This window comes from Etheostoma spectabile, unplaced genomic scaffold, assembly GCF_008692095.1.
Source record: "Etheostoma spectabile isolate EspeVRDwgs_2016 unplaced genomic scaffold, UIUC_Espe_1.0 scaffold00006241, whole genome shotgun sequence".
NCBI classification, from domain to species: Eukaryota; Metazoa; Chordata; class Actinopteri; order Perciformes; family Percidae; genus Etheostoma; species Etheostoma spectabile.
This window is the reverse complement of record NW_022603345.1, coordinates 1-15141: the sequence shown is the minus strand read 5'-3', so window position 1 is coordinate 15141 and position 15141 is coordinate 1. Positions and strand designations below refer to the sequence as shown.

Sequence of the window (15141 nt, the reverse complement as noted above, 5' to 3'; positions counted from 1 at the left end):
CCTTTTATTCTTTTTGATCATGAAAACAAACTTAATATAGAGGTAAAGTATATGTGGCTTCACTTATCATATCTCTAGATACAGGTTTGTAGCAAAGTCCACATTTGTTGGTGGTTAGATTTAAAGTCCAGTTTATCTAAAGCACATCTTTGGATGCAAAAATAAAGGTCACTGTTAGACATGATTCTATTTTACCTCCGTTTGCCTGTAAACACGATGGGGAAACAGTGGAAGAGTGCATCATGGGTAGGTAAGACCCCATTATATGTTGGAGTGGATCAAAGCTCAAGAGTGGGAACACCACATATTCTTCACTTTCATTCACATCTCTGAATAGATGTTGCATTCGCGTGGTGTCGGTATAATGAGCTCCAGACTGGGGAAATTCCCAATGCATTGTGGGATGGGGAATGCCTTGGATGAGGTCTGGGCTCTATTTTGCTAAAGTGTTTGACCTTTATGTACAGATCTTTCACTACTTAGAAGCTGACTATAGACCACAAAATGAAAGGGTTAGTAAAACCTGCATCTTCATTGCAGCCTTGTGTGTGTGTGTGTGTGTGTGTGGTGTGTGTGTGTGTTGTGTGTGTGTGTGGTTGTGTGGTGTGTGTGTGTGTGTGGTGTGTGTGTGTGTGTGTGTGTGTGGTGTGTGTGTGTGTGTGTTGTGTGTGTGTTGTGTGTGTGTGTGTGTGTGTGGTGTGTGGTGTGGTGTGTGTGTGTGTGTGTGTGTGTGTGTGTGTGTGTGTGTTCTTAAGGTCACGGCAGGTGCTCTATTCATAGCAGAATACATCGGGGTAAAAGTGGTGGACTGCATACGCTGTGATGAAGGTGAAGAGGAGGGCGGTGGGCCGGACCACCAGAATAATCACGTAGTCGGAGCCCCTGGTGGCCGGAGCAGCGTCCCAGTCGGGGGTCCAGTTGTACCCTGGGAACATGAACAGAGTGGTTTCAGTATTTACACCTAGCCCGGTTTAAACTGATTAATCCAGTGGAATGTGGTACGCTCTTCTTCCCCAACACCATGTCCCAACCACAGCTACTCATTAAACAAGTTGTCTGTGTATCTTTAGTCTTATCTACTGTACTCTCACTTACTTTTCTGGGAATCTCGTTCTTTACTTCCTGCAACGACAGCAAGACAGAAATGGTTGAAACGCCGCTTGAGCAGCTACATTTCACTCAAGCGTTTTCATTCTTTTCCTAGGTTTTTCTTTGGTAAAATGGCCTGTTAACTTCTCTCAGTAGCAAAGCAGATAACACGGCCAAGCTCTTGCTTTTTGTCTTGGCTTGGTTAAGCGTGTAGTTATAAACGGGTCTTAAAATCTCAGATGTCACAAAAAGCCAAGAACTAAAACGTGGATGTGTGAAATCCGTAAACCGCAGTTTAAAATCAGGACGTGAATGTTTTGCACCACTAAATGTGGACTGAGTACTCACGGCAGAGGTTGTCCTCGCAGTCCCCTTTACATCCGGAGCAGCCTGCCCCCTCTTCATAAGGTCTCCTTCCGTTCACGTTCCCCCTGCACAAGGACCCCCGTCAACGGGGCATTACCATACTGCAGGTAGCAACTGTTGGTTCATTCATTCAAATAATAAAAATACACATAATCCGCAGATATACCTGTCACGTAGTTTGCTTTAACCCTTGTGTTGTCCTCGGGTCAAGTCTTTTATATCAGAAATATGGATTTCTTTCAGCCAAATTGTCCAAAAATAACATTGATGATTTCATACAACATTACTTTCATTGAATCTTTGGGTGTTTTATTTAATCTTATAGCATTTGACTTATTTTGTTCAAGGGTTTCAAACCAGTATCTGGACTAAACTTCAAGTCCATGGTTAACGGGAAGACAGCAGGGTTAATATATGGAGGTCTGGCATTATTCTATGTTCCTGTTGACAAATCCCCATGAGAGGACCCAAGACCACAATGTGTTATTTCACTTTCTGATTTCCCTAACCTGTCTGGGTCTCAGCCCTCAGCCCGTTACTTCATACTTAAAACCCAAATCTCACTAAACTAGTGTTTGTTCCCAGTTCAACGGTACAGTTCATGTGTCTGGTAATAGTTTTTGGACAAAGGAGCTCTTATGGCACAGCCAAATTATATGGAAACTGGTTAGGGTACGGTCATGGTTGTTTTTGAGCTTTTAAAGCTTGCTTTTCACTTGAAATCAAGGCTGAAACCTTGCCTAACCGAACCTGGTTTTCAAGTCCTAAACTCCCGAGTCTGCGTTGGTAGATGTGTTCAACTTACGCCGTGGCATAGTTGCACACAAACACGACACCCTCTTCAGGGCCAAAGCTTTTCACCCCATTGGGGCACAGCTGGACGGCACAGCCAACCTTGTAGGTGCTGGCCCACACGACCTGGGGACAATAAAAGGGTTAATGCAGACCGAATAAACCCCAAACAGAAAAGACTGTGTAGTGGGCCCGTACCTGTGTGTAGTGGCCACAGAGTTTTGTGCAGCCGTTGCTGTTGTAGTCATAGTGTTGCTTTTCACCCACCCAACGTTTCACGGCCTTTCGCACATTAAACGACGACGGGGGGTGGCCTGTCCAGATGTTTTCTCCCACAGAGGAGAAGGTGGGGTGCACGCGGCGGACGTCTCGGAGGTAGATGTTGTGTTCGAACACGCAGCGCCTCGCCCACGCTCTCGCAGTGATGGCCAAGCCCTCATCCCACGTCTGAAGGAACACAAGTAAGCTATTTACATATCCTGTTTTAACATTATTAAGAATAGCTGCTGATCGCTTTCCATGTTTGGGTTTATGGTGGTCTGATTTTTTTCACTACTGTATTATTATGTTTGAGTTTTCATTCATGAACAACAAATACGAGGTCATAAAACATCTCTCCAAAATGATGGTGGTAAATGGAATTCATTTGTGTATTTTCCCCAAACTATGTGCTGGTTACTCCTAATACTACTGTGTAATCCATGGGACTCACACATTTTTGTGATTGGTCATTTTTCACTTGCAAACAAAAACTCCTTCTCCTCCATTATGCCCTGTCACAATAACTCTGAGAGTCTTTTTATGTTTTCTCTTTATTGTGCCATTAAGGCCATGTGGTATTTTGTTGACAGGATTCTCCAAAATGGAATTCAATAAAGAAAAAAATGAAGCTAGTTTGTTAGTAACGGGACAATGAACTCATACAGTTCAGTCAAAAGACGTGTACTACGGACTCCTGTCTCATAAGTGTCTTCTTTTGTGGAGTACTTCATAACCAACAAAGGAGCGTAGAATTAACCCTAATGTCGCAACACGGCTAAGAGTTACATTTCCTCTGAATTTGTAAGATGTTTCCTATCAGTCAGCGTGGCAAATATGTGTGGCAATGTTCATAAATTGAACCTCAAGCAAAAGATTTACTTCAACCCCCAAAGTATACATTAGCATGTATCCTTCAGGCACTACTCTACCAGCATTAAACCAATAGAGGGCTGACCACATACCCACGTCATGAGAAATGATTTTCATTTTACGAGCATCACAACAATGTAACTTCAGTTTAACCCCGTGCCCATCAGATGATAGACCCATTGTGTTGGTGAAGTCTTCACCACTGCACTACTGTCATGTGTTAGAGATACTGAGAGAGAAAGAGAGAGAGAGAGGGGGGGGGGGGGAAAGTATGCATCAGGCCTACCATGTACAGCATGTCACCTGCAGGCGGACCGACAGAGGACCGGGCCCCGTTGTGTTCCCTCACACATTCATCCACGAAGTTCCCATCGGTGATGTCTGGCAGTGAGACTGAACACACCCCCGGGTCCAGGACCATCCAGGCCCACAGCAACATCTTCACCACAATCCCCATGCTGGAAAGAATGTATAACGCTGCAGGAGCTGTCGTTTATGAATTATGTTAGCATCTGTCGAACTGAAACAGGAAATGTCACAAGCATGAGGAACAGGATGTAGGTGCCGGGTTAGCCTTTTGCACACTGTGTGCACAGTGAAGTCAGGGGACTGTGGTGCAGTGAGGTAGAAAAATAGGTGAGAAACTACCTGCTCTCTCCTTAAAAAGCTTCCACATGGATGTATTTTAAAAGTCTGCGTTTTTGTCAAATCAATAGGAGAGAGCATGAGTCCTTCTATTCCTAGATCTAGATCAGTGTACCAGAACTAATCTGAACTAACGACAGGATCACAGTCACTAGATAGAAGGCAAACGGTGACTTTCCCTCGGTGCTGTTCACGGACAGTAAAAAACAAAAAGTCATTATTGTCTGCACAACTCACCAGCAGACTTCCCCAATTCTAAAAAACTGTGAAAACCAAAAATGACACCTTATAATGATAACGTTGTAGTTTCTGTTCCTGTTTCTTCTCCCATCTACACCACCCACTTTCTGCTTATCTTTAATTTTACTTTTACTTTTCAATATTTATGGTCCCAGGTTAATATAATTCATAATATGCTACCGACTCTTGCTTCATTGCTCTAATTACACATTCAATTTAATCTTAACGCCACTTACACTGCAATGTTGTTTCTTGTATCATGGCACTTCAAAACACCTTTATCTGACGCCATTTTGCTTACTCAGTCTACCATTTTATCATTGTCTATTGTTGGCCTGGATTTCTTGTGCGTTTTTACTTGTTTGTGTGTTTTTGTTTTTTGCTGTTATTGAAGAAAATGCTACAGCTGTGACAACAAAATTTCCTTGTTGTGGGATGAATAAAGTCTAATCTAATCTAATCTAATCTAATCTGAAACTGGCCTTTAACAGTATTTGGAGACATTAAAAGAAAAGAAAAAATATATATATATATGGGTGCCAATTTATGTGAGTTTTCGTACATATTGAGGCCGTCAAAAATGTGCCCAAGGGCAAATAACAATTAAGGGGGCGCTACAGGGCAACCATACCACTCTAAAGCCTGAATGTGTATTTAGGGGAAAGAGTTTCATATTCTGCACATGGCTGCAAGATTTTGAGAGTTTACCTGGGTCCAAAGTCCTCAAACAAGTCTTCGTAAAATGAGAAATTTCGCACAAAAATTGCCATATCTTAAATTTTGAATTTTTGTGATTTTTTTTTAACTAAAAATAGCTTGATAGAGTTCCAGATGATACACATGTTCCCTCAAAAGTTAGTATGATAAATGATTGCTTTTTTAGAAATTCAAGTCCAAAGTCCTCAAACAAGTCTTCGTAAAATGAGAAATTTCGCACAAAAATTGCCATATCTTAAATTTTGAATTTTTGTGATTTTTTTTTAACTAAAAATAGCTTGATAGAGTTCCAGATGATACACATGTTCCCTCAAAAGTTAGTATGATAAATGGTTGCTTTTTTAGAAATTCAGGGTGCACGTTAGGGGGCGCTATGGGGCCCCCTGCCAGTGCCCGAGACCACTCACTACACAGCTTAGTCATTCTTTAACGGGCACAAGCTTTCAAGTTATTTATTTTTTTTAAGATTATTGTTTTGGGCCACTTTAGGCCTTTATTTGACAGTAAAGCAGAAGATATGAAAGGGGAGAGAGGGGGGGGGAATGACACGCATCAAAGGGCTGGAGGTCAGAGTCGAACCCCGGGCCCGCTGCGTCGAGGAGCAAACCTCCACATATGGGCGCCCGCAATCTTTCAAATTAAGAAGACATTGGGATTCATCATTCTGAGGCACACCTGTGAATAATTCGGCTGTTTAAGACCAAGTCATGATTTCAGAAAAAATGGGGTCAAAAGCATAGTACACAGTCTGTAAAGGCTTTGCAGTAGAGTGCTAATAGTTTACAAATTGTAAAGTAGTCCACCTCACATTAAGTTGAACTTCAAACCCCATTTGGTCTGATCCTGTATTTTTAATGGATGTTGTCGTCTTTGTTGTCATGTACTGTCAACTTCTTTGCAACTGCAGCAAAACTAATCACCCCTTGTGGACAAATAAAGGTCTTGAACTTGAAACAACCATAATATATACATATATTTACCTCAGTAAACACACATCTAGCCGCTTGTTTTAGGACACGTGTAGGACAAGATAACGTTAACCATATTCTCAATGATGGGACGTGGTGGGTGGAGGTTGTGCGGCAGGTGGTGGGCAATGACCATCTCCCAGGCATCGATCAGGTGAACGTTCAGTCCTTTGAACATGGTTCTGAGCACCTTGTTACACTGCAGCGTGTGCCAGTCGCTGAAAATTAGCGACGCCGAAAGTGACATCACTTTGGGGTTCCCAGTCCGGATGACCACCAGCGTGTCTGGAGCCCTGTCCAGAAGCCGCACCACCGCCCTGCGGATGTTCAGCAATCGCCGGATGTAGATCTCCAGGGGAAAAGTTCCAAAGTGAGCCCAGATGCCAAAAACTACAACAGTGTTGGGGCCTCCGATTAAGCCGTCTATTTCATTGGCCATGTAACGAAGCTCGCTGGTTGAGACAGGAACAATACGGATAGGGGGACCGTGGAAACGGGAAGTCACCAAGATGTTGTTTGCGTAGTCCAAGGCAACATAAGGTCCAGCTTGCCTCGGGCTGTGCAGGTCAAACTCCTTAAGACCTAAAAGTATTACAGAGGGAACAGATTTAGCTGCAGTGTGAACAAAATCCAACTGTTGCCATAAATACCTGTGGATCATCTACCTGGTACTTCTGCGATGAGGAATTCAAAAAACTGCCTGACTGTGGAGTCCCCATACATGTGGACCACCTTGCCTTTCAGACACTGACTGATGGCAGATGTGTTGAACTGACGAACTGTGGGGCCCCCTAGTGCGTGCCAAACCCCCTGGTAGTAATGGCCAGAGGGTCCAACCTTGGCAATGCTGCTCTCCACCTCTGGTTGACCTGAGAGGAAGATAAAGGATAGGGATGGCGTTATGTAGGCTGGTGGACCAAGGAGAAACAAGGTAAGGAAAACGTTATAACCTTGGGTTTCAAAGACACTCAATCAACAAGGAGTGTGGCTACCTGACCCCCTGTCCCTTTTCAGGAGAGGAGAGTGACTGTGACTTGATAGGCCGGGTCAGATGGAACCTTAGGCACCTGCCATGGTTTTCCTTACCTTTGGGACCATTAACATCTTGAATCTCCGGGTGAAGGTACTTGCTTGACCCCCAGAATTGGATGAAGTCCCCTGTCCCGTTTGGGGACCAAAAAATAGCGCAAGAAAAACCCAGCTTGCAGATCCCCAGACTCCACCACTGCTCTGTCCAAGAAGGTGGATATCTAGGTCTAGGTGGGAGACCTCGTCACAGGAGGTCTTTAAAACTGCAGTTTATTGCGCAACTTATGCAGCTCATTTTTACTTATAATATTGATATAATATGCTTATTCTGCGGTTGTTTACGCCAATTCTGCCAACATTCTTCTAAGAGTGAATGTCACCCCGGTTTTCATCAAACCCTTTCCCTGCTCCAGCAGTGTTTCTGGTGGCCGACCATGTCATCTGACACCATGAATTAAATAATAAAATAGTGAATACAAAAACAAATATATGTGCAGAACATAGAAAAATTTGCGATGTTCTTAACAACATGAGTGTAGCATTAAAAAAAGAGTTAAAATGTATAGGCAATGTTGAGTCTCCTACTACCTTTTCACATTCTATTTGACATCCAAACAGCGCAGTAAAGCAGTCTCATGCCAAGGTCGGGTTCCTTGCCTACAGCTTGCCAAGCTTCACTTACTTACACATCATCTAGGGATCAATTACACATGACACAAGGCATCAACCTCCATCACAAACTGGAGAGCTGGTTCTAGATGGATGAGCATAGGCATAGAGGTAAACCAATGCTTCAACGGTTGAAAAGCAATGTCAGCGGCTTGCAACCACAAAAAGCGAACTTTAGAGGAGGTGAGCTGTGATAATGGGGCTGCAACCCTGCTTTAGTTGCGAATTAATCTTCTGTAAAAATGGGCAAACGCCACAAACTCTGCGACTGCTTACGAGTGGAAGGGATGGGCCACTCGGCCACGGCCAGGATCTTGACAGATCCACCTTTAACTGACCCTATTCCATAACAAAATCTAATAAATTGACAGATGTGACATGGAACTCGCATTTTTCAACCTTAAAGGCCCTGAACACCCACACAGGTGTTTATAGATGGGCATCTTCCTGAGTCCACTGTTATTGCACCTGCTAGGGCTGGACAAATGACACATTTGTCATCCTTTTTGATAGAAAGAATTTGTGACCTAATAAGTTCCCATCAAAGCTCCGGCCCATTTTCAACCTGAAAAGAGTCTAATCGGCCAGATTTACTGGAACCTGGAAAATATCAAGATATCATCTGGGTAGATGAACAAGTTTGAAAACGACTAGGACGTTGGTCAGGCCAAAAGGCATGACCATGGAGCGGATCCAAGGGAGCCAGACGACTTGAAAGAAGACTTGTTTTTTGAAAATGAAACAATGTGCAACCTCAAAATACATTTATGAACCTGAAAATTAGCATGATATGGGCGTTTTAAACTCCATGAAAAAACAACAGTTAAATCCAAATCCAAGAACTTCCTCAACGAGAGTCAGAGAGGTCGGGACTAAGACACAAGTAGAAGTGAGCCACACCCTGAATAATCTGGCACGGAGTGGAGATGTGACACGGTTTAGATGTGGAGAACAATCAACAAGCTGAGGATAAGGTGTGCCTTGTAGAGAAACCCGCCTCAGCCAATCCCCCCCCACCCTCAACTGCACCGGCCCAGCCATGTGAGAACAACAACAAAAAAGGGAGGAAGGGAGAATCCAAATGCAAATACACAGTTTGAATGTGGAAAACTGGTCTGCTAGCTCCTAATAATAGCAGCTAAAGCAAAAATCAAGCTAACTTCTAGAAAGAGAAAGGTGGCAGTTATTTTGTATTAAAAGTGCACTGGTAGATGCAAATAGTAAATGCTGCCTCCACACAGTACAGAGAAAAGGTATTTTCAAATTGGGCTGAAACATTCTTCTACAGAACACTGGCCAGACGAAAGGGGTGAGTTGTTTCCAAAGGTTTTTGCTCTGCCGGTTCTACTTTCAGTGTCTGTAGCACATTCAGTCTTGAATTATTATAATTGGCAGTTAAAGTAGTAAAAATGATGCTTCACCTTGCTTTTTTGGCAACACGGTGACACTGGCAGGTCCTGAAGCCCGGATGTACACTTTCAAGTTGATACCACTGAAGAAAAGCATGCATTATAAGTATATGAGTATATCTTACACAAACTACAACATTATCATCAGAACTACAAGAAAGGAGGACAACGATCTTAACGGAACGCATTAACACAACTCCAAATAAATGCTAATGGTGACGTAAACAAGCCACTGTGTGATAACACTTTAGTCATATTAACTTTATTTATAAGGTGATCTGTCAATAGCTTGTTGTGCTGCCCCACGTGGCAAATAATAATGAATGTGTGTCTAAAAGTGGGCTTTGGCCTGGTTTTAACATCTGTCCTGAGTAATCTGATCACAAGTGGACAGCTCTCAGAGCATCTGTTTACCAGGAATGTCTTGGTTAAAATCCTGACAGCTAAAAGTGTAGTTGTACTGGATCACTGGGACGTACAACAGCCTGCAGCTGAAGACACAGAGAATACTAGCTGCTCTTTAAGACTGCATGGACACTGACGCTGTCTGAGAAACAAGAGATGGGACTTAGTGGGTGCGTTTAAGTTTGGCTCTTAAGGTTGTGGTGTGCTCAATGTTGTAAAACACCCTTCTGCCATATAGTGTTTCTTATTATTATTATCAATAAACTTTAGAAAGGTCCCACCAAGGAGATGTCTGTATTTATCAGAAGTCACTTAAAATGCCACTCCTGTCTACGTGCTCCCTCACCTTTGGAAGAGCTTCTCCTCTGTGGCCTTCAAGATTTGGTTGTAATGTCCCATGGCGTGGTTGATCCTGGCATCACAGCTCAGGTTCTTGGGCTTGTAGCAGAACCAAGGCTCGCCTGTACGGAGGTCGGTGTAGTTGCACAGCGGCTGGGTAGGACGTAGGCACACATTACAGATGGTAGTTTCAGAGATGGAGCCTGAACGGAAGACGCTCTTGAAGTAAAGCCGGTCAAAGTTTTTGGTGTTTAGTCTCTGTAGCACCGGGATGGCCTCATAAGGGTGAACCAGCGTCACCTAGATAGAAACGATAGGTAGAGAACCAGAGTTGACACGTTAAAAGTTCATCTGCTCAACTATTTAGCCCTTTTACATTCCAACTTGAGCTCTGCAGAGGCGATAGAAGATTGAGAGATTTGTGAGGACGTCTTTGAACCTTGGGAGTGAATCCTCAGATTTGACATACCGTCGTGAGATGTAATCTTTAAGTTACCCCGCTGAGACACGCCCACCAAACGAGAGAAAACATATCTCATAGCTCATCGTTGCTGACGTGCGCATGACATCGGAGCAAGTCAAGATCAAGTCGGGATCAAGTCGGGATCAAGTCGGGAGCAAGTCGGGAGCAAGTCGGGATCAAGTCGGGATCAAGTCGGGATCAAGTCAAGATCAAGTCGGGATCAAGTCGGGATCAAGTCAAGATCAAGTCGGGATCAAGTCGGGATCAAGTCGGGATCAAGACGGGATCAAGTCGGGAGCAAGTCGGGATCAAGTCGGGATCAAGTCGGGATCAAGTCGGGATCAAGTCGGACACAAATCTAATCCCCAATAAATAGAAATTATTACATTATAAAATGCAACAATATTTATCCCACTAACAAATTTGTTTCGAGATTTGTGGCCATGGACAATAAATGTGTATATAACTATTTCATGTAAGCAAAAGATATTATTCTATAGCATGATAAACAAAACATCGGACTGTCAACCTAATAATTCTACAAGTAAAATTTCACACTGATCAAGCTACATTTTTTACGGTATTTTATTTAATTTAATTAAGTACCTTTCTTAAATTTACTTAGTTTACTTATGTCATTATGTATGGTTGTGATGCTTATTGAATAGAAAATGACTACCATATTTATGTATTTTTTTATTTTTATGTTATTCTTGGCTCAATTAGAATCTTCAACCTGAAATGAAAATATCCCGTTGTTTCTGAAATTTGAATGGTAAATCTGCAATCGTCATCATTATATATTATAAATAATATAGTGGAATAGACATAGCATGTCTAGCATGGTGTGTAGCCTCACCTCCACCTGCGCGGCTCCTTCCCAGACCAAAGAGAACACTGCAGAGTAGCTGCCGTTCAGATGATCCTCCACCTGTCCAGCCACACCTGCACCGAGCTGCTTGTTGTGCAGCCGGGCGGGAAGAAGTCTCCCCCGAACGTCTTGGGACGGCCCTGGAAATCAGACATGTTGATCCTAACCTCCAGCTGATCCCCTACTTGCCACTGTCCTCCCCCCCTGCCTGGGAGAATGGTGAAGGTGCTGTGAGCTGGGTCGCTGGTCTGCTCCACGGAAAGATTAGTTGGCAGTACTGGATTTTCAGGCCAAGCAATGGAGTCCAGTAGGAGGCGTTCCTCCAGAGCGTCCTTAGGGACAGTGGCTGGAAGGTGCAGACGCCCAGATGCACGTCAGGGTCAGTGGAAAACTCTCGGGGGGGTGATGGTGGAGTTCACCTCATGCTGAAACAGGCTGGGGGTCTACAGAGAGATGGGGACAATACACTCAAAGCTATTAACTAACAAAGCACCAATAAATACACGTTGGTTGCACATTGGAAAAGAATCCAGTGAAAATGGAGTAAAACCAGGTTCTCACCTCCAAGACTTCCATGTAATGTAGCACAAGGACTAAAACAGCCACAGCCAGAAAGAGGATGAGGGTGCTGGTCTTCCTTCTTATGCAAGCTCTGGCCTTCATCATAGTCTTCATCTATGGCTGCAGCTTAGCACCGTGAGCACTTCCTCCAGTACTGGATAAAAAAATGAAAACATTAATAATGGGGTAACTGACTCCTTGTTACACTTAAGGATATTACCTATATTGCTACAAAAAAATCAAATGAGAAATCCTTGAACTATAATTGCGTTTGACTTTATAAGAATAATAACTTAGCTAAATCTAGTCACCAAGGAAATTTGTATCGTATCTGTAACCGTTGAACATTATGATTCATACCCAGGGATCCTATCATTTTCCCTGTGCAACATAAACATAAACACATGGCCTATGCAATCTGATGAAGTAGCACAACTATCTGTTTTTTTACTTTCTTTTGTAGTCCTGGGGCCTGTTGCACAAACCAGGATAAGGGATTAACCCGGGATATTCAATGTAGCGATATTCCCAGATGACAGCCTAACAATGGCAGACTGATCAGAGACCAATACATTCATGATTCATGTTCTTGTTGCTTGTCCTTCTCTAATGAAGGGTAGTTTGTGTTACTCCTTAATATGTCGGCCTAATGTCTCACATCCCTGGACCAATCACGTGGTCTATATACAGGACGTGTGTAGTGGAGTTATCATTCATCACACCGGGAACACCACGACGCTTCTTCATCTTTTTATTCTGGTGCGGTCACTTGTCAGAAGAATACACCATGAACATTGTTTTACATGTTCTCACAGCGTGTATTGAAGACACTTACTTCTTTTTCTAGTTGTTGTCCCTTTCTGATTGATATTATATTCTTCCCCTCCTCGTTAGTTTCAACATTATATTCTTCCCCTCCTCGTTAGTTTCAACATTATATTCTTCCCCTCCTCCTGAGTTTCCATATTACATTCTTCCGCTCCTCGTTACTGTCCATTAGAAGCTGCTGCTCATTGGGTGAAACATCTGGCGCATGCGTCTTCTCATCTCTGCATCAGGAAATCTGGGATCGATAACGTGGTCTATTTGAGAAAGCCGTGAACGTGCACTTATCCCAGCTATCTCCACCTGGCTGGACGTAGCTCCACCTGTTCATCCTGGTTATCTCCACCTGACTGGACATAGCTCCACCTGTTCATCCTGGTTATCTCCACCTGGCTGGACATAGCTCCACCTGTTCATCCTGGTTATCTCCACCTGGCTGGACATAGCTCCACCTGTTCATCCTGGTTATCTCCACCTGGCTGGACATAGCTCCACCTGTTCATCCTGGTTATCTCCACCTGACTGGACATAGCTCCACCTGTTCATCCTGGTTATCTCCACCTGGCTGGACATAGCTCCACCTGTTCATCCTGGTTATCTACACCTGGCTGGACATAGCTCCACCTGTTCATCCTGGTTATCTCCACCCGGCTGGACATAGCTCCACCTGTTCATCCTGGTTATCTCCACCTGACTGGACGTAGCTCCACCTGTTCATCCTGGCTATCTCCACCTGACTGGACGTAGCTCCACCTGTTCATCCTGGCTCGGCAAAAGTGCAACCGATGAAGCCGCGATGAGCGGATTACACTAAGTCTCTAGTCTGACACTAAGTCTGACTGAGCAGCAAGATATGATTCAGTTGTGATTCTGTGAGAATTCAGTGTATAGTCCCATCCAATTAGGTTGAATTTGGTTTTAACTCTTGCATCTGGCGGTGTTAACTGGGTCCTTGTTGGATCTTGCGGACCAACTTGGGTAGACATTTGAGCGTTAGCCTAGCGACTTGTGGGACCTGTCTTGTATGGCATGTACAGTATATAGTGTATATTTGTATATAGTTGGGTTTATCACACGGTGATGGGCTTAGGTGATGTCATCTCATTGGGTGTCTTAAAGAGCCACCCCATTAATATTGATCGTACAGCCGGATCCAAGTTATGTCAAATAGCCGCAATGCTTTTCCTCCAGAAATGCATAGCAAAGATTCATCATTTATCCAAAAAGCATTGAATGTTCAAAGTGTCAGGAGGGGATCAGCTTCACTCCACCCTGAAAACAATGCATCAACCCTCACAATAGCACTCATGATTCTGAAATGTAAGATTATTGTGTTTACCATAAAAATAATCTAAAATCAGGCCTGAAAGTAATCAGAATCTGCCTAAATAAATCAAATTTGTAAGAGAATTAGCTCTTTGAAATACTTTTAACCACTACAACAATTTTTGCAGAACTTGGCTATAAAGTGCAAAATATGTGGTCAAAATGGACAATGCTAATGCTAATTATGCTAATTGCTCATATATGCAAATTAGCACCCAGCAGTTTATGTATAATGGGGACCCATACTTTGAATATCTGTATTAAAACGTTGGTGTACTCAACATTTCCGGGTTCATCTAGTTGTCTACTGGACTACCACAATCAAGCAACAGACCGTTCACCCGGAAGCTGCGTTTATTGTTGCTGGTGATTTTAATCATTCAAACTTGAAGTCAGTGCTACCAAAATTTCACCAGCATGTTTCTTGTCACACCAGAGGAAACAAAACTTTAGACCATGTTTACACAAACATGGCTGGAGCCTACGTCGCGACACCCCCTCCCCCCCCGGGACAGTCAGATCACCTTTCTTTGTTCCTCACCCCCAATATGCACCTCTCATCAACCGCGTGAAGCCATCAGTGAAGACCATCAAGGTTTGGCCTGCAGGAGCAGATTCATCACTTCAGGAAAGGTTTCTACACACAGACCGGAGTACGTTTGCTACTCAAGCCACCAGTGGCTCTCACACGGACATTGACTGCTACACCTCCTCTGTACTGGATTATATTAACACCACCATAGACACTGTTACAACCCAGAAGCAGATCACCACATACCCAAATCAGAAGCCATGGATGAACAGGAAAGTGCGACTCCTATTGAAGACACGCAATACTGCCTTCAGATCAGGAGACGCACAGGCCTATAGCACATCCAGGGCAAATCTGAAAAGGGGCATCAAGAGGCCAAGCACTGCTACAAGCTGAGATAGAGGGACACTTCTCCAACGCTGACCCTCGACGCATGTGCGGGCATTCAGCATGTATGGAAGGCCATCATGACTCAAGACTACAAAACCCACTCACTCCACCCCCGCAGCCACTGATTCATTCAACGCGAACGAGCTTAATGACTTTATGCTCGCTTTGAAAGAGACAACAGAGAAACTTCCACCAAGCTCAAACCCTCAGCTGATCACCCCCCCATCACACTCTCCTCCACAGATGTCTGCAGCACTGAGCAGGACCAGCACGCACAAGGCTGCTGGACCGATAACATCCCTGGACGCGTACTCAGGGCATGTGCGGAGCAGCTCGCTGGAGTTTACAGACATCTTCAACCTGTCTCTTGCCAA

At 43.8% G+C, this 15141-nt stretch overlaps 1 protein-coding gene and 1 pseudogene across 1 annotated transcript; both read right to left on the bottom strand.

Annotated features, from left to right (window-relative positions):
* Window positions 1-20: 20 nt before the first annotated feature.
* LOC116677956 (GLIPR1-like protein 1) lies at window positions 21-3930 on the bottom strand. Its single transcript, XM_032508108.1, has 6 exons — window positions 3665-3930; window positions 2446-2694; window positions 2261-2373; window positions 1438-1520; window positions 1096-1122; window positions 21-925 (listed from the first exon to the last, which is right to left on the bottom strand). The coding sequence occupies exons 1-6, from the start codon at window positions 3833-3835 to the stop codon at window positions 771-773; spliced, it is 798 nt and encodes a 265-aa protein (XP_032363999.1). The 5' UTR covers window positions 3836-3930; the 3' UTR covers window positions 21-770.
* Window positions 3931-5833: 1903 nt separating this feature from the next.
* On the bottom strand, window positions 5834-11863 carry LOC116677957 (NXPE family member 3-like; annotated as a pseudogene).
* Window positions 11864-15141: the final 3278 nt, after the last annotated feature.

What these genes read in the sequence shown, in the direction of transcription:
- LOC116677956 (XM_032508108.1), bottom strand. Translation starts at nt 3,835, where the DNA reads ATGGGGATTGTGGTGAAGATGTTGCTGTGGGCCTGGATGGTCCTGGAC. An exon ending in CAGGTGACATGCTGTACATG is followed by an intron (nt 2,695 to 3,664) that starts GTAGGCCTGATG and finishes GTGTTCCTTCAG; the next exon opens with ACGTGGGATGAGGGCTTGGC. An exon ending in CTGCGAGGACAACCTCTGCC is followed by an intron (nt 1,123 to 1,437) that starts GTGAGTACTCAG and finishes CTGTCGTTGCAG; the next exon opens with GAAGTAAAGAACGAGATTCC.